This window comes from Bufo bufo, chromosome 2 (genome assembly GCF_905171765.1).
Source record: "Bufo bufo chromosome 2, aBufBuf1.1, whole genome shotgun sequence".
Classification (NCBI taxonomy): domain Eukaryota; kingdom Metazoa; phylum Chordata; class Amphibia; order Anura; family Bufonidae; genus Bufo; species Bufo bufo.
The window spans coordinates 287,451,001-287,471,031 of record NC_053390.1 but is presented as its reverse complement, the minus strand read 5'-3'; the positions used below and the strand labels follow the sequence as shown (position 1 = coordinate 287,471,031).

The window sequence follows — 20,031 nt, the reverse complement described above, 5'->3', positions numbered from 1 at the left end:
GAGTTCTCTCATCACGCTGCCATAATCGTATGTAAACTGCCATTTGGCAATCGGTCTATTATTGTGGGTCTGCAGTGTCATTAAGGATTGTTTTTTCCTGTTATATATGCACACACGCATCACTGAACCGGGGCGGCCATAACCATTGGCAACGGTCCCGTTATCCTTACATGCCTACTACACGTAACCCCCTGATGAACCTTCCGTATGGGCGAAACGCGTCGGGGTCTGTAGGTCATTTATACCTATCTTAAATATATCTATATCTAATTGTGCGTTTTGTTTGTGTATTTTATCTTCTAGGTGTGCCCTGTACCTCCTGGTTATACCACGAGGGCAGTATACAGTGGACACCTTTTAAACTTATTCTTTCTTCTGTGCCTGTTTTTCCATGCTAGACACCACGTATGCCGTCCCTACTCACCACTCACCTCACCAGGGATATCTAGGAGTTTGAGTCTAGGTACGGGGACAGGGCGCCCCCACCATTTGGAGACGTCCCTGGGCAGAGGACCAGTTCAGGGAATCATTGCTAGGGATAATCTTCCCCGGCCCCCCGCCGTGCATACCGGCATTTTGGGTTTAAATACTCTGGCCTCCACATGGATCATCTGCATGGTACTGTATTGTCTGTGTATATGTAAATTCTGTAATTACCTATTAAATTGAGTTACTTTATGAATAAACAGGGTACCCCTGCTGGACTATCTATTGATACATATTGAAACCCTGTCCTAGTATAAGCTCGCTATCTGTATTGCTGGACTTCCATTCTTCCACTTAGGTGAGCATTAATGGCTGTGAAGTGAACCTTTAAATGTGTAAAACACCGCTGAAAAGTTGTCCGACTGAACTAGTACATCTTTCTGAAGGAGGGTAGACTGGAAATGACGCAATGCCAACTTGATGGCCCCTCCTGTTGGAAGTGAAAGTTCTTTCTTCCCAGGACCACTTGCCTTGAGACCATTCCCCTCCTACATGGGCACCCCAGCCCCAATTTGATGCATCCGACGTGAGAACCACTGTTGATGGAGCTGTCAGAGATCTCCCCTTTTTTAGCCGAGGAATATTCAGCCACCACTTTAGATCTACTTTTGTGAATGGGTAAATTCTGATCTGTCTGATTAGAGAGGATTCCTGTCCCAGAAGTCCAAAATATTTGTTTGTAGATGACGAAAATGAGCACTCGCCCAGGGAACTCCGTCTATCGCTGAGGTTAGAGACCCCAGTACCTTCATCGCTGTCCTGATGGAGACCAGGGAGTTCTTGACCAGATGGTGGACTCCTTGGACAATCTTCAGAATTCCGTCGTCTGATAGAGTGATCGGCATTTGTCTGGTGTCGATGATGAATCCCAGAAACTGAAGATGATTGGATGGATTGAGACTCGATTTCTCCAAGTTGATCAGAAAATCGTGCATGCCAAGCATCTCCAGAGTCACCTGTAGGTGAAGCTTCAATTGTTGCTCTGAGGAGGCTTTGACTAACCAGTCGGTCAAGTATGGGACAACGAATATCCCCTGTAATCTGAGTGCCGCTGTAAGAACCACGATCACCTTCGTAAACACACGTGGGGCTACTGAGATTCCAAAAGGGAAGGCACGTAAACTGAAGGTGAAGAACATGAGAGGGTATCTGTATTGCTATTCTTAGAAACTTCCTGTGGGCTGGAAGGACTGGTATATGGGATAGGCGTCTCTCAAGTCTATTGTTGACATAAAATCGCCTTCTTGAAGGAATGCTGTAACAGAGTTGATGTTCTCCATTCTGAACTTTTTCTTTATTAAATATCTGTTTAAAAAAGTAAGATTTATCACTAAGCGCCATTTGTCTCCTGTTTTCATGACTGCAAAAATATGAGAGTAGACGCCCCTTCCTTGTTCTGCAGGAGAAACGGGTTCTAGGTCGTTTTTGGCTCTAAAAATTCTTCTAATAGTTGCAGAAGAATTGGATTTCCTCCTCTGTTGACAAAAAAACAAAAAACAAACAAACAGTCTTTGGGTACTTGTGTCAGTTCCAAAGAATAACCTCTTTTTTTATTATAGAGAACACCCAAGAGTCTAGTGACGAAGACCAAACAGCAGAAGAAGCTGATAATCTGCCACCAACTGGAGGGATTGATGATCTTGCGTCGTAGTGATCTTCTTTTTATTGTCTGGTTTCCATCTGAACTGGTTCCTTCCAGTAAATCTTCCTCTAAACTTCGGATATCTTTTGTTTTGGCCACGAAAAAGTTTAGTTGTTGGTATCTTAGGCTGTGGAAATGATATACCCTTGTCTTCACTTAGGTTCTTCAGTATGTCTTCCAGCGGTTGACCAAACAGTGAAGCTGGCAGAAAGGGCAAAGCACAGAAGTGATACTTCGATGGTACATCTCTGGACCACTGTTTGATCCACAACACTCTTCTGGCTGCTGTTGAGAGAACCATGGATCCGGAGGAGAACTTCAGCGCATCCACTTGAGAATCACAGAAAATCTGCTGCAGATTTCATGATGGGAAGATTCTCCAAAATTTCTTCTCTAGGAACCCATTCTTGTAGATCATTTGTCAGTTGACTAAGCCAGATCCTTAGGGCTCTTGCTACTGGAGCTGAGGACAAGGCAATGTGCACAGATGAGGTTGCGGCCATATAATCTCTCTTTAAAAAGGAGTCAGCCTTTCTGTCTAAAGGCTCTTTAAAGAGGACCTTTCACTTGTAAAAACTATGTGAACTAAGTATGCTGCCATGGAGATCGGCGCCCGGGGATCTCACTGTACTTACTATTATCCCCGGGCGCCGCTCCGTTCTCCCGTTATGCCCTCCGTTACCTTTGCTCCTTAAGTTATAGTAGGCGGTGTCTTCCCTTGTCCTGTGGGCGTCTCCTTCTCCTAGGCTGCAGCGCTGGCCAATCGCAGCGCACAGCTCACAGCCTGGGAGAAAAAAACCTCCCAGGCTGTGAGCTGTGCACTGCGATTGGCCAGCGCTGCAGCCTAGGAGAAGGAGACGCCCACAGGACAAGGGAAGACACCGCCTACTATAACTTAGTGAGCAAAGGTACCGGAGGGCATAACGGGAGAACGGAGCGGCGCCCGGGGATAATAGTAAGTGCAGTGAGATCCCCGGGCGCCGCTCTCCATGGCAGCATACTCAGTTAGCATAGTTTATACAGGTGAAAGGTCCTCTTTAAGCACAGAGGAATCCTGAGAAGGGAACACAGCTCTTTTAGAGAGCCTGGCGACTGCCAAATCTACCTTAGGCTGTGCTTTCCAACTAGAGATTTCTTTTGGGTCTAGTCCGTAAACGGCTTTAAACCTTGAGCTTTGATCCGCTCTTTTATCTGGTTTTGGCCACTCACTCTAGGCACTCTTTGAGCACAGGATTAGAAGGGAAGTATTTGCCCTTAGTTGCAGGGAAATAAAAGAGTTTCTCTTTTTTAGATTTATTTTCTGTGTTCTTTTCCGATTCCACAGTCTGTTTAACTGCTTTCATGAGAGGGGAGACTATCACTATGGAACAGGTACAGATCCTCAGAGGCCCTTATAGATGAATCGTCTGAAGATATACCTTCCTCAGCGCTGTCAGAATCAGAGGCAGTCTGTACAACTTGTGGTGTCATTTCTCTGTGCATTCTTTTAGCTTTCTTAGCCGCGTGCACTGGAAGCAGATTCTGCAATGTCTCAGTAATCTGAGACTTGAACCAGTCCATAAATGAAGAGGCCTGGGTTTGAAAAGCTGAAGATATATTAGCTGGTTGGCAGTTCAGACATATGCTCCCTTTAATATCATCAGGTAAGGGCTGCTGGCAGGTTGAACACACTCTGTGTCTGGACTTGCATTTCCTCTTATGGGAATTCATTCTCTTGCACTAAAGGAATCTGCTGCCCGGCAGAGCTGACGCCGACTGAGCGCGCGCTGCAATTTAAAATATTTATGCCTGTAGTCTCGCGAGAGCCAAGGCATCAGCGTGGCTGGTCTCGCTCTACTACACAGAACACCGAGTGGGCGGGTGCACTAGAGTAACTTACCAGACCTCTTCATCACCCACTGAAACCTCGCAACCCGAAGCATCAGCTCACAGAAGGCAGGGTAGGAGACCAGAGGTTTCACCTGAGGAACAAACACACTGCTTGTGTCAGGCATATGCAATCAGGACAAGTTTTGGCTGAGGGACAAGAGCACCTCTTGTATACCAGCATGCTTTACATAAAGTTTTGCCCTGCCATGAGGGACTAGCGACACCGCTAGTATACAGGAGACCTAAATCCATGTCACTGCTTGAGGAGAAGAAAAAATAAAAACACATGGTCTTGTCTTGTCTGCAACCCTTTATAGGCACCAAAAGGCGATGGGCCAAAGTGATTGATTGTTTGCATATTTAATTAATATTGCTGATTAACATGTCTTCTGCTTTGAGTAAGGGGTCAATCGAGTTAACCCTTTGTGTGCTGCCGTAGGACGTTCAGGAAGTAAGGGATCTTACACATGGATGAACCCAGCACAGTTCTTTTATAATCTATCCAATCTAGCCATCCATCCAATCTATGCCATCCATCTAAACAATGCCAACCATCTTATTACCACCAGCCAGTTGTGGTTTAGGTTTCCGCTGTTGTACAGTCTTTACACAATCTGATCATTTAGGGTAATCCCAGGCTGTTGCTTTCTTTGAGGAAGTTACTCTGCCATAACCTTTTCTGATACAATATACTGAATACTCAGTAAAAGTACCCATAACTTTCTACTGAAACTTTTAACATCATCTGCCCACCATATAAATCCATGCAGTGCACGTTTACATCAAGACAAATGGTTGGCGGAGTTGACTTTCTGCTGATAACGGCATGAGAGAAAAAATTAAAAATAAAAAAACATGGATTTGTCAGTTTTATTTTCCATCATGGTAGTGGTGCAGCTTTTGTCTACCACATGACTGCTACCTGTACATGTGAATTAGCAGGAATCTGTCACAAGTTTTATGGTGCTCTACGGGCAGTATGAACTGGTTCCAGATCCCCTTGGCAAAACCCTGGGTCAGTCTTGTATTGAACAGTGCTGGAGCTGTTCAATGCACAGCATGCACCAGTGAGTCCTTACAGTCATGAGGTTCCTCCTCCCTTTCCGATCAACATATTTTCTATCTATAGCAATCAGCGGTAGGGGACTTAGGACACCATAAAGTAAGTTAAAGATTCCCTTTAAGCAGCACTCATCAGCAAGATCTTCCCCTAGTAGGGTTGATTCTGCCGATTAAAAAGATAAGCATCTTCTGAAAATTGGTTACAGCTATTCAAAAAATAAAAAAGGTCTCTAGTAACACTGCAATTGATTTTCACAAGACAGGTATTTTAATCTGCAGAATCAAACCTACCAGGCAGTATGCCTTTTGCCATGACAACTGGACATGTTCCATTTATATCTGCTTACCTAGTGTTGATGGACTGCCAAATGCGAAGCTTATCTAGACTGAATAACCTCAATACTCCGGATGTCCCAAGCCACATATCAATATTCATGTCACATAGCTGGGTGAGTTCACATCTTACTGTAAACCTGCCGATCAAAGTTCACCTCTCTTTGTTTCTTGGAATTTAACCATGCTGATTACATTTAATGGGCAACATTCACTATTGCTCAAATTTGCACAATGAATGGCAAGCGAAAGATTAATGACACATACCTGAAGGAGTTAATTCCGGGCATTCCTGGGAGCTCCTTCTGAGGCAATGTTGTCTTGGAGGTGCTGTTCAGAGAGGACACTGGGCCCGGAATGGATCGCCGCGGAGTGTTAGCCTCTGGGTTCTGAATAATTTTGGGCAAGCCCTCTGAATAACGTCCCCGGGAGGGGCTGGAAGTTCGGGTAGGATGAAGGTTAGCTCCACGTTGTGGGGAAAATGTTATGGGGCGAGATGTTGGAGCTCGATGGGCTGTAGATGGGAATGAGAGTTAATTAGATTACCACTTTTTTAACAAATTATGACACTGAATAAAATCACAATTAACAGTTAACAGTTCACCAACAGCCAAACAGTCCAGAAAACGAATAGGGTTATTACACAAATGAAATCTATCACCTTTGCATAGATGATCAATACCTTTGTGGGAAAACCCTTTAAAAGTAAAGCTTTGTTCCCACTGGCATTTCTTCTAGAGTATGAGGCTGACATTCAGATTGCTGTGTGATCTGGTAGTTTTCCCTTCAGCACCCAGTACATGGTATTTTTGTTGTTCAGTTTGGTTAATATAACACAAGCGGCAAACTATATCACAGAACGAGAGACTTATATTATGTCATCTTTTGTGGAGCTGAGGCACGGATTGTAAGCCCATGGAAACCCTTCCATGGGCTTTCGGGTCCATGCCTCTGCACCGCAAAAGATAGGACGTCCTATATTTTACCGTATCTTGCGGATCACGGACTCATTCAAGTCAATGGGTACACATCTGCAGCATGGGGTGCACACGGCCAGTGCCAGTGTTTTGCGGACCACTATTTACAGTCCAAAACACGGGAACGGCGGTCATAGGCTCGTCTGAACAAGTCCTTGAAGTGTATTCTAATCCATAAATGCTGCGCTGCAATATGCATGCGATTTCTGGTGAGGGATAATTGTACTTTTTATCATCCATTTAAACCCTAAATGTAGTGTTCTACAACTAAGTATATTGTCTTATGAAATAATCATAATACCTGGATTTATATAATTATATATACACACACCTTCTGTACTGTATCCCCTAGAAGGTATTGAGTTATATCTCACATCAAAGTGATTGATGATCTTATTCTATCAGATCAGCAGGGGTCTGACTCCCAGCATCCCTGCTGACCACCTGTTTTCAGAAACTGCGGCACTGGAATCACACAGGTCCATACACGGCGTGGTTCCTGCGGCAGCGCTCCCATTGAAGAGAAACAGGATCAGCACTGCAGTAATCAGTGTCCGGAGAGGTTTAGTTCCAGTGCCTGGTTCCAGCATCACAAGCTAGTAAAAACAGCCGACTGGCAGGGGTGCCCGTAGCCAGACCCCTGTATTGATGATGACCTATGCCAAGGGTAGGTCATCAGTAGGAAAGTCCTGGAAAACCTCTTTAATGGCAAGCATCAATATGTACATACTCACAAGCAAACTGGCATCTGCAGGGATCATGCTTGTCTAGATAATGTTCCAGAGTATCCCATCCTCCCCCTACACGCACCATAACATGATTCCTTAGAACCTGAAAGACATGGACACATTTATTGCATACAGATGTGCTGCTTCCAGTGAAGAGGACCTGTCCGCTAGTAAACATTTCTACTCACGAAATAACAATTCAGGAACATCTTTTCTAAGATGTCTGTATTATGCCATTCCTCTGTTATTCCTCCTAGAAACATATAAATAGACAACTGGATGTTACCAGTTGAGGGGCTAGACAGTGTAGGGACACTTTCCAGCTGGTATCGCTTAAAGGGGTTATCCGAGAAAAACATCCCCCCATATGCCGGGCCCCTCGCACTGAATATACTTACCTGCCAATCTGCACTGTCGTTGCTGCTTCTCCCAGTCCGCGGATGAAAACATCCGGTGTTGGGGGGGGGGGGGGGGAGCAGCAAATGGCAGGCGGGGATGGAAGGGGGGGGGAGCCTCCCTAGCATCACCCGCGATGTTAGGGAGGCTCCTCTCCCCCGTCCTTACCTGCCATTGTCTCAGCGAGCAGGACAGCTATACAGTTAGATTCCATTGAATAACCACAGCTATAATACACTTTTAATTACAATTCAGGTCCAGGTGCTGGTTTGAAAACTGTAGAATATTTTTTTTGTGTGACAACCTCTAAGTTTTATCAGCTCTGGTGGTTAGAGGATGAAAGGGTCCATCTGCTTTTTCCCTTTTCCCTGCCTGTTTTTTGCTTACAGCCATTCACAATAGCTCCATATAATTTGTGTATTGGCCCCCGATTATGAGGTCTGTCCTATGACCAGGCCTGCTAGGCATCACTGGCTGGGGTTGTTCTCTGCTCAAACAGTTAAATGTAGAATGCATACAAGTAAGAGACGAAAGGAAAAAAGGAGCACAGAATAGAGTTGCTGGTATGATATTAAAATGATAAGTAGGCAGAAAGCAGAAATGTGTCGGTTCTCACACTCCAAGGGCCCTTTGTACAATGGTGTGGAGCCACTCTGACGGACACTTTTTTTCCATTAGGAGAGAAGAAGACAATCTGCTGCCAGAAGCTTCCACCAGCGGCTAACGCCCCAGCAGACATTAAAATCCAGCATGCCCAATCATTATTTCTCTGACATCTGGTTTTAGGACGACCCAGGCACATAGAATTGCCTGTGATCCCACTGAAATCAGTGGCATACATAGAGAAATAAGGGCCCCATAGCAAGTATTAAACCAGGCCCCCCACACATGACAGAAGGATTTCCGTCTAAGCCCTTTCCAGAGACCCGTGGGCCATTTTTTCCACTGCCTCATTGGCTTAAAGTTGTTCCTTTAGAGCAGGGATGCTCAACCTGCGGCCCTCCAGCTGTTGTAAAACTACAACTCCCACAATGCCCGGCTGTAGGCTAATCATTGGAGTCTGCAGACATGTGTGCGAGCCGAGAAATGACACGTTCCTTCCCTTAGTCTTGTTACAGAGTCCAAGGACTGCGGAGAAGAACGGGGACTCCAGAAAACTGATCGCCAATAACGCTAGACACATTTTTAGTTTCCATAATAAGGATTTCCAGACATACTAAACATACAGACAAGGGATGATCAAACCCTGTACGAATGGCGGCGAAATGTATTACTAATAGATGAAGTAAGAGAAGAGAGGATGAGGTGACTTATCAATCCTACATTATTCAGGGTCCAGCTCATGTTACACGTTTTGTCAGTCACCAGTCTTATTGTCAGTACTCAGTGAAGGGAGGCTGAATTCATTAACCTGTTCACTACAGAGGTAAAGCCAGTCCAGGCTCCTTTACTTAAAAGCCTGCAGTTAATAAAAAGGACAAACTACGTGCAGATAAAGCTGGCGACTAAAGCAGTGCAACCTAAAACCAGAATGGAAGTAAATGGGGTTTCAGCGCAACTTGCAGGCTGCTGCAAACATGACTCCTACATTTCAAAAAATCCAGCAACATTGGATTTTCTGCCATTCTGGGGTTGTCCCATTCACTTCCGTTATATTTTGAGGCTGCACTGCTACACAGAGATCATTGATGACGCGATGCTTGCCACAGCTAAAGTCACCATGTAATTCCAGCCCTGGTCTGGGTTCACATCACGTTTTCCCCATCCATTAAGAGTATACAAAAATGTTATACGTTAAACGAATGCTTCAGACTGATGCCATACAGTGGCATCTGTTCACCATAGAGCTCCATTTAAAAAAGTATAGTTTTTTTACCATTGTAAAAAAAACAAAAAACGTACAGTACATGTTTTTTATGCCAGACTCTGCAGGATACAAGAACGTGTTGTGCTGCATTTTTGTATCCTTTTTCTGACGTGATGTGAACACACCCTTATGGTCATTTATGTTCTATATAAAGCCTGTGTATCAGGTCAAAAAATGTAAAACATAAAATGATGATGATGATGATGATGATGATGAAGAAAATGTAAACTGTAATGTTACATTCAAACGTAGCAGATCTGTAGAGGCTTCTCAGGGCATGCTGTGGATTTTCCATTGCCTGTTATCCTGCAGAATTACCCTTTGCAGTTCAGATACTGAAACCCTCGGCAAACCCTGTACAAAATCTGAAGCAACATCCGAAACATCAAATTTTCTTTGACAGATTGACATTTTTATAATACACCATGATTCTGATGACGTCACCAGTCACGAATGCCTGATCCAAATTTTAAAGGGGTTGTCTTATAAAAACAATGGGGCACATTCACTAAGGAACTTGTGACTATTTTAGGCGTGAAATCATTACAAGTCCCCTTTTTTAACCAGTCGAGTGACGATACTTTGTTGCGCTGCTGGTTTAATGCCATGTCTGCCAGTTGGGCGTGGCATGGCAGGGGCCATGCCATCAGCCCCAGCAAATTTACTAACATTTATGCCCCTGCTAGGCGCAAGGACTGCCACAGATGCACCTAATTGATGACTAGACGCACACCTAGTCATAAACTAGACAAATCTGAGGACAGTGTCCATATGGGATGAGGAGGCATTCTCGGGGCCTACCTTTATAAATTAAATGTGCCCATACAATTAAAACTAAGGGCGGCCAAACCACTAATTTTGGTGGGACTGGCTGACCATCTAACGTGTTTTGAACATCCATTCAGCCAATGTATGGGGGTAAAAGAAAGATTGGGCATGTTGAGATTCAATGTACACAATCCTTTGTCCTTTGGCAGCCGCTTACTCTGCTCTCCCCCATTCAGAACACTTGCATACTTGGCAGAACAGATCATGCATGTGTATGGGAGGGTTGGAGGAGATGGTTGACCAACAACACTAAGGACAAGCGAATAACCGCGAGTTATGTAATTTTCCATGAATTACTTGCACGGAAAGTAAAAGCAAATAATAGGAATATGAACCAATTTAACACTGTTTTAGGCTGTAGTCTAGATGTGCACGTTTTTAAGGAAGAATACATCAAAAAGTAGTCAATACCCGCACAAAGATGAGGGTGTTACTGTCTCCAACTTGATATTTTCCTTCTGACACTTTTATCATTGGAAACTGTGAAGGACAACGGCAGCAACCAAGTATCTCCCGAACCTGTGGAGCAAAACAGAGCCAAATTAAGAGACTATAAAATAATGAGAATTTATCAGATCATTTATGAGGAGGCGCAAGTTCATCCTCTCAAAGTCCTTGTGCCTAGGCTAAAATCTATGGCAGCTCGGAGCTGCCGTAGATTTCAGTCTTCTTTGCCACCAGAAAACTGGCGTAGAAGAGGATAAATGAGCCCTTGGAGGCAGCCATTTATACAGCTGTGTAGAATACATGTAATCCCAGTGTGGTCCTGAGATCTCATGCTGGTTTATACCTGTCCACTGAACGCAGTATTAGGGCTCATGCACACGACCGTATGTATTTTGCGGAACGGAACAGCTGGCCCCTAATAGAACTGCACTATCCTTGTCCGTAATGCGGACATTAATAGAACATGTTTTATTTTTTTGCGGAACGGACATATGGAAACAGAATGCACACGGAGTAACGTCCGTTTTTTGTGGACCCATTGAAATGAATGGTTCCGCATACGGTCCGCAAAAAAAAACAAAAAAAAAAAAAACGGAACGGACACGGAAAGAAAATACGTTAGTGTGCATGAGCCCTAAAGGGAACTTCTCAGGATATGATTTATCCATGTTACTCAGAGAAGCCTCCTAATTAGGATAAGCAGGATTACCTCAGACGGGCAGCACACAATGGGCTTTTCAGTGGTGTATGCACAGAAGAGAAATGACTCACTCAGCCATATAAATATCCACTTCTATTTTACCGGATATGAGGTTAGGACGTCTCAATCACCTTGGAGATATACAAACATTAGGGAAAGTCTCCCCAAGAAAAAAGTAGTGACAGGAAAACAAGTCATTACACCACTTCCTTCACACAGGCGGCGGCTGATCAGAAAAGTATAATTACATTCACTGATCTGTAGCACAATGGCAATTAATGCTAATAGCTGACAAATCCTACGTCGGGAGGACGTACATGCTGGATATTAATAGAAATTACTAAGCCTGAACTGACCCGACTGGATGAAGACAGCAGTATCCTGGCAGACGCTGGAACCTATATAATAAGGTTCCTCAGGGAAAGTGACTTATTGCTCCTAGAACGGTAAAAAGACTCACCACCCGCACTGCGGGTTACAATTCCACACCACATGACTTATGACTAGTGTTGAGCGACCTTGTGTTTTAAGTTCGGCGTCTAAAGTTCGGGTTCAGGTTATCGAAGAGTCGCGTTATAAGTTATGGTCCGTGGTAGCGGAATCTGTAACGCGATTCTTCGATAACCAGAACACGAACTTTAGATGCCGAACTTAAAACACAAGTTCGCTCAACACTACTTATGACCTCTCATTCCCATCTCCAAGACTTCTCCCGAGCTGCACCAGCTCTCTGGAATGCCCTACCCCAAGCAATTAGATTAGTCCACAACATCCACAGTTTTAGGCGCTCCCTAAAAACACATCTTTTTATGTTAGCCTATCCCAAATGTAACCCTTCTTCATTCACCCCCTCCCCCCAGTTATTCTTCTGAATGTGATCCATCAGTATCCATCCCAGATATCGGCTCATGCAGTTTTATATCTATTCCCCTATTGGGTTAAGATGGCCGGACCATTGTACAAATCAAGCACTTGTTACCTTCTGTGTCACCCCCATCTCCTCATAGATTGTAAGCTCTTGCGGGCAGGGCCCTCATTCCTCTTGTTTTAATTGTTCACCTGTCTGTTGCTATGTTATTTATGACTCCCTGATTGTACAGTGCTGCATAATAGGTTGATGCTATATAAATAAAGATTATTTCACTTTACGACTTGCTGGATCAGCCGGTAATTCTGCCGTCATAGGCATCAGTGGACGTTACACATCCTCGAGCCTTTCTACGTGATACCTGATCCTATAATCAGCGAGGTATAAAAGTGAGTAGACGCACATTATGACTATATTTGAGGATAAGCTAAAGCCTCCCATAGCTACTGAATAAAACTGCATTCACACTGTACATGGTTTGAGTTTAAAATGTATACCGCTAATGTGTAACTGCATAGGATAGTATAGCCGACTATGCTATTCTATACAGGAAAAAGGCCTACGGATATGCCTGAGAAATACGGTACCCTGGGAGCTTTCTGAGTGAATACGACAAAAATACACTGCAAGTCCTAACTTGGTATTGCAGCTCAGGACCTTTCACTTCAATGGAGCTGAGCTGCAACTAGGCCATGTGACTGATGACCGCTATGTCACACGGCCGAGGAAGAGGCTGCAGCGCTCACAGAGTGCCAGCCTCTTCTAACAGCTGATCGGCAGGGGTCCCAACTCCACTGATCTGATATTGATGATAGGGTTGCACCAGGTATCGAATTATCAATACTTTTGTACTGGTATTGATTCGATACCAGGATTTGCCCTTTACCAATACTAGGCTGCGCACCTGAGGAGTTAACTGCCGCTGATCGCACCTCCCCGTCATAGAGGTCGGTGCTGACTGTGATTCTGTCGCCGACACCCGCCTCCTGTATTTGTATTAAAAGTTAGTTATCTTCATTGGTGGCGCAGTGTGTCCCCCCAACCCCCCCAGTATTAAATCATTGGTGGTACAGTGGCAGTTTCGATCGGAGCCACAGCAGTGTAATTGCAGGCCTCCGATTGGTTACCGTGGCAGTCAGGAAGTTACTGAAGCCCTGGCTGCCATGGTAAGCTCCCTACTGCAAAAAAAAAAAAAAAAAACACCAAAATATTAAGTATAAATCACCCCCTTTCCCAATTTTACATATTAAATAAACATATTACATATCGCTACGTCCAAAAACTTAAAATATAAAAAAAATATATATATATCCTATGCGGTGAACGTCGTAACAGAAAAAAAATGAAAACTGCGCGATTCGCTATTTTTTTGTCACCTTGTTCCCCCAAAAAAATAGGATAGGACTGTTTGTTTTTGGGCCGGACGTTCCATAAATTGCAGAATGCATGCCGCTTTTTTGATGTTTTCTTTTTTTCGCGTGGTATCGAGTATCGCAATACTTTTTTATGGTATTGAAACCGAATCAAAATTTTGGTATCGTGACAACCCTAGGTAGGTCATTCATTTAAATTCCAGGATAAGCCCTTTAATGGGTCATCAACATGGTGCACAGACGTGTTGGGTCCTCCAGAGAAAGAGACACTCTTCGAAGCCACTCTGCACTCTGGTGAGCCTTGTAAACCAGATTGGCCCAAGGCTCACAATATTCCTCCAGCCCTGACAGAGATAAATGCTGGAGGATAATGGACAACCGCAAGGGTTGCCCCATTTATCAAACTCAACCCAAGCTAGAAACAAGATTCTTCTATTTCCCCATACAAGTATATCTCAACAGTATACAAAGGATACCTAATGTATAACTCCAACTAATGCTAGCGTAAAGGCATACCATACATATGTTGCCCATGGGCTACAGTGTTAAAAACCACATAATGCAGCGTACACATTTTTTACTGGATGCCTCTGCCTACAATTGTTTACACCATTCTATATGGTAAAACAAAAAAAAAAAACGGTACATGGGTACACTGGCCCACCGCCTGGAGCACCTACTTTGCCCTTTAATGTGAGCTTACCAATTCATCCAAGTTCTTGAGATCACATAAAGTACGAGGAGGCCTGGCAGGCATCTGAGGCCGTGGGTATCCTTTCTGATCAGCGTTGGGCCTGCCCCGGCTGAGTTCTTCTTCAATTTCTTCTTCCATCTGAATGAGAATTGGTGCGGGCATGCCAAAGCGTGCACCTCGCCGGGCCACCTCAAGCAAGCACAATACAAAGCTCTTCTCCCCCTTTCTCAACACCAGGTCATTGGTCTCAAACATGAGCACCTCTGGTATACCAAGTTCCTTCCGGCACCAGCCAATGAAGTTCGACACGTTGTCCCTGGCAATGAATGAGCCGGGAACCGCACCTTTAACCTGGAAGGTCACCTCCTTCTGTGGTAGTCGCATGGTAGCGGCAGCATCTGGATACTGTACTTTAAAATCTCGAGCCAATCGGTTCAGGTTGTTAGCATGCTGACATAATGTGTAGCCAGTCTCCAAAGCCTCGAGGAAGGTGGTGGCTTCCATGTCTAAGTCATATAGCATATTGAGCCAGTCAGTGAGGTCCTCCTTCATGGCTTCCAGATACTCCTCACTGGAGCGGAATGGTCGGATGCTTTTGGAAGCAGATGACTGGATTTGGCTCTGGTCTGCCATTTCTTCTCAATCCACCCTTCAGTGAGCTGACCTACACAGAGAACACACAATATATCACCGGGGTCATTGTCAGAGCGGTCAACGCTTTATGTAACCATCAACACATTATAATTTAGGTCCAAAGACAGTGGGGGTCATCTATCAAAGACCGGCATTTTACGCATTGCACTGCCGTAGGACGGGGCACAGGCTTTATTAAAAATTAGGTGCATCCTCTGATAGTCCCTGTGCCTAGACGGATATCACCTCTAGGCCCTGACTGGAGTAGATTTCAATCCTCATTTACACCAAGAAGAACCTGGTGTAAATGTCTGGGAATTAGCCGGCGCCGATGGTCCAGCCTCCTCCATGCCCCCGGCACTCCCCAGTGCCATGCGGCTCTTTTATGCCTAAAACTGGCATCAGGAATCATGATAAATAACCCCCAGTGCGTGCGGTTTTGGATAATGGGAGGCGCAGTGGAAGGGTATGTACACACATTGCAGATTTCGTGCGGTTTTTCATAGATTGTTGTGCAGAAAAAGCATAAGGTAACAGCACTGGCAAAAATGAAGCAGATTTACCAAATCTTGTGTACACACTGCGTATTCCATACATGTGGAGACTGATCCGCAGCACGTCACTTATGTCGTGCTTTTCCCCATAGACTGCACCAAAACAACACACACACACACAAAACCCGCTATAAATAATGCAGATTTATGTGTGGGTTTTTATGTGTTTTTTAATGCGAATTTTCTGCATACAAATACACAACGTGTGCAGGTATCCTAAGCACCCCAACTTTTAAAGGGGTTATCCAAGAGCTCGACAGAAATCCCAGAGTGGTCGCCCAGCAGTGGGGATAACTTACCTGGTCCCCACCGCTGGGTTTGGTGTGGAACGCTCATGCTGTGCAGAGATGAACATCCACCATCGAAGGGGACATGAGACCACTACAGTCAATAACAGGCTGCAGAGGTGACCTGCACAACAACTGGTCATGTGACGGAAGGTGAGCAGTCCAACGCTGTGGCCTGTGATTGGCTGCAGCGGTCATGTGTCCCCACCATTGACGGATGTTGATTTCAGCACGGCAGGGAGAGGAAGAGCCGGTCCGGGAGCGTTACATACTGAACCCAGCACGGGGCCCGCTGGGTGGCCACTCTGGGATTTATGTCTAGCTCTTGGATAACCCCTTTAATCCCAATTGATTGGAAGCTACAGCATCACACAGGTGCACAGAGCTGACGGCACTGAACAGGAAGGGACCGCCTCCGTGGCACTGGGTTATTAAAAGGTGTATTTCTTGGCCATGCAATCTGGTATGCTCACACTAGTCCCTGTCAACTATATAGTACTGTCAGCAGTTCTGAGGGTCGAAGCTGCTGACAGACTGCTATCCCTGATATATATATATATATATATATATATATTACACACACACACACACACACACACACACACACACATATACACAGTCGGGTCCATAAATATTGGGACATCAACACAATGCTAACATTTTTGGCTCTATACATCACCACAATGGATTTGAAATGAAATGAACAAGATGTGCGTTAACTGCAGAACGTCAGCTTTAATTTGAGGGTAATTACATCCAAATCAGGTGAACGGTGTAGGAATTACAACAGTTTGCATATGTGCCTCCCACTTGTTAAGGAACCAAAAGTAATGGGACAGAATAATAATCATAAATCAAACTTTCACTTTTTAATACTTGGTTGCAAATCCTTTGCAGTCAATTACAGCCTGAAGTCTGGAACGCATAGACATCACCAGACGCTGGGTTTCATCCCTGGTGATGCTCTGCCAGGCCTCTACTGCAACTGTCTTCAGTTCCTGCTTGTTCTTGGGGCATTTTCCCTTCAGTTTTGTCTTCAGCAAGTGAAATGCATGCTCAATCGGATTCAGGTCAGGTGATTGACTTGGCCATTGCATAACATTCCACTTCTTTCCCTTAAAAAACTCTTGGTTGCTTTTGCAGTATGCTTTGGGTCATTGTCCATCTGCACTGTGAAGCACAGTCCAATGAGTTCTAAAGCATTTGGCTGAATAGGAGCAGATAATATTGCCTGAAACACTTCAGAATTCATCCTGCTGCTTTTGTCAGCAGTCACATCATCAATAAATACAAGAGAACCAGTTCCATTGGCAGCCATACATGCCCACGCCATGACACTACCACCACCACGCTTCACTGATGAGGTGGTATGCTTAGGATCATGAGCAGTTCCTTTCCTTCTCCATACTCTTCTCTTCCCATCACTCTGGCACAAGTTGATCTTGGTCTCATCTGTCCATAGGATGTTGTTTCAGAACTGTGAAGGCTTTTTTAGATGTCGTTTGGCAAACTCTAATTTGGCCTTTCTGTTTTTGAGGCTCACCAATGGTTTACATCTTGTGGTGAACCCTCTGTATTCACTCTGGTGAAGTCTTCTCTTGATTGTTGACTTTGACACACATACACCTACCTCCTGGAGAGTGTTCTTGATCTGGCCAACTGTTGTGAAGGGTGTTTTCTTCACCAGGGAAAGAATTCTTCGGTCATCCACCACAGTTGTTTTCTGTGGTCTTCTGGGTCTTTTGGTGTTGCTGAGCTCACCGGTGCGTTCCTTCTTTTTAAGAATGTTCCAAACAGTTGTTTTGGCCACGTCTAATGTTTTTGCTATCTCTCTGATGGGTTTGTTTTGTTTGTTCAGCCTAATGATGGCTTGCTTCACTGATAGTGACAGCTCTTTGGATCTCATCTTGAGAGTTGACAGCAACAGATTCCAATTAGCACACTTGAAATGAACTCTGGACCTTTTATCAGCTCATTGTAATTGGGATAATGAGGGAATAACACACACCTGGCCATGGAACAGCTGAGAAGCCAATTGTCCCATTACTTTTGGTCCCTTAACAAGTGGGAGGCACATATGCAAACTGTTGTAATTCCTACACCCTTCACCTGATTTGGATGTAATTACCCTCAAATTAAAGCTGACAGTCTGCGGTAAAGGCACATCTTGTTGGTTTCACTTCAAACCCATTGTGGTGGTGTATAGAGCCAAAAATGTTAGAATTGTGTCCATGTCCCAATATTTATGGACCTGACATATATATATATATATATATATACATACACACACCCCCACCCCCACCACATACTGAGCCGACCCCCTATATGACGCGTGTATATCTGCGGTGTAAAGCCCACCCATTCTGTACAGTACAGTACACACTATGCGGTAACACATGGCAGTGTCAGCCTCTGCAGTATTTTGTGCCCGTGTGCACCAGAATCTGCATAGACCCATCAAACTCGATACCCAGCGCCATATTTATGGAGGCGCCATTTGATAAATGTGTCCCGATGAAGGTGACGCATTACTGTGAGCATGTGGCATTATGTGGAAAACTAAAGCAGAAGACAGTCCAGCATCACAGGATCCATAAAGAAGAAAATCCATACACAACACATGGTTGTAATTGTGACATTATGACCAACATTGTGACTGCGACAAGAGGTGACATGATTGTGCGGCATATCATCACTGGAAAAACAGGTGACATAACTGTGTGACATATCGTGACTGGAAAAACAGGTGACACTGTATGACATACCGTAATGGGAAAAATGGGTGACATAACTGTGTCATATCCTGACTGAAAAAACAGGTGACATAATTGTGTGCCATATCGTGACAAAAAACAGGTGACATAATTGTGTGCCATATCGTGACAAAAAACAGGTGACACTGTGTGACATACTGTAACTGGAAAAATGGGTGACATAATTGTGTGCCATATCGTGACAAAAAACAGGTGACACTGTCTGACATACTGTAACTGGAAAAATGCGTGACAATTGTGTGACATATCGTGACTAGAAAGACAGGTGACACAACATAACTGGGAAATTAGGAGACATAATTGTGTGACAAATCCTGACAGGAAAAATAGGAGACATAACTGTGTGGTATATCATGAGAAAAAAACAGGTGACACTGTCTGACATACTGTAACTGGAAAAATGGGTGACAATTGTGTGACATCGTGAAAGAAAAAATAGGTGACATAACTGACAGGAAAACATAGGACATACTGTGACTAGTGTTCGCCAGGGCAATGGGATGCTGGGGAGAAAGCTCTGCCACCGGAATCATACAAAAGTCTGCGGAGCCTCGTGGCTACCAAAGTAGGACAGGTCCCCTAGAGAGTGGCCCGAGGAGGACTTACCTAGCGCACTCAGTGACTCCCCGCCATTGTCAGCCCCGCTCTACAAGGCATTCTCTGCAGTCCGGGCAGGGCAGGACAAGCCCAGAGAGGGGCGGCGGGGACAGGCTGCCTCGCCCTCTCCACAAGGTTAATCGGGCGGTGTAATCCTCTGCCGGTAGCCGCTCTCTCCCCCGCGGGCAGCAGCATCCCTGTCACAGCGCGTTACGTCCTGTCATGGACCACACGGCCCCGCACTTCCTCCCTTTCCCGGAGCTCTGGGAGGGACAGGAGCATCTAGAAGACAGAGGGCTCCATTACAACTTCCTGCCTGCCCGGGGTGCCCATTCATTACTGGGAGGAGGACAGACCGGCGAGGAGCGGGAGGAGGGGGCTCCGGTCACTTCAGAAGACGCAATTACAGACCCACAACCTGTCATTTGCTGCAGTGAAAGCCCAGAGCTCCGGTCAGGGGAGGGTTAATGAGCGCCGTGGCTGGCGGCGGGACGTTTAACACTATCATCGCCAGAGGTGACGGCGGCCAGCAGCGTCCCACTCCCTGGCTGCAGCCGGCGGCTTTAAGGATGATCTCAAGTCGGGCGGAGGAGGGCGAGGCCGCCTTCCTTAAGACTCCAGACTCTTTGGCTTCTCTCCCAAGTTTAAATATTTTAACGTCTTGGCCAATGCGGAAAAAAAAGCGTGGCTGGGCTGTTAACTCTTACAGGGCCACCCCTGATTTATCCTAGGAACCTGCTGCCAGATGCCATGAAGGCAGAGGTGCGGTTCCTAATGGCAGATCAGTGTGTGAACATAGCCTAAGAGGCTAATTCTATCATACCCACATGAGGATGCCAAATAACGATGCCCCCTCCATATGGAGCACTGATCTTCCCTGTCTGACTCTCCAGCCCATGCCAGGGTGGGTGAGGAA

At 45.1% G+C, this 20,031-nt stretch overlaps 1 protein-coding gene across 3 annotated transcripts in view; it reads right to left on the bottom strand.

Moving 5' to 3' along the window:
• The window catches only part of GAS2L1 (growth arrest specific 2 like 1), a 37,939-nt gene extending 18,498 nt beyond the window's left edge, over positions 1–19,441 (bottom strand). For 2 of the 3 annotated variants that reach the window (XM_040416674.1, XM_040416673.1), the window contains exons 1-5: positions 19,125–19,441; positions 14,280–14,934; positions 10,600–10,707; positions 7,104–7,200; positions 5,660–5,906 (exon numbers count right to left, since the gene is read on the bottom strand). In XM_040416674.1, coding sequence (XP_040272608.1) covers positions 5,660–5,906; positions 7,104–7,200; positions 10,600–10,707; positions 14,280–14,903 — 1,076 coding nt within the window. In that variant the 5' untranslated portion in view covers positions 14,904–14,934; positions 19,125–19,441. Of the gene's footprint in view, positions 1–5,659; positions 5,907–7,103; positions 7,201–10,599; positions 10,708–14,279; positions 14,936–19,124 lie in introns of all 3 variants that reach the window. The other variant, XM_040416676.1, reaches the window with a different exon arrangement.
• Positions 19,442–20,031: the final 590 nt, after the last annotated feature.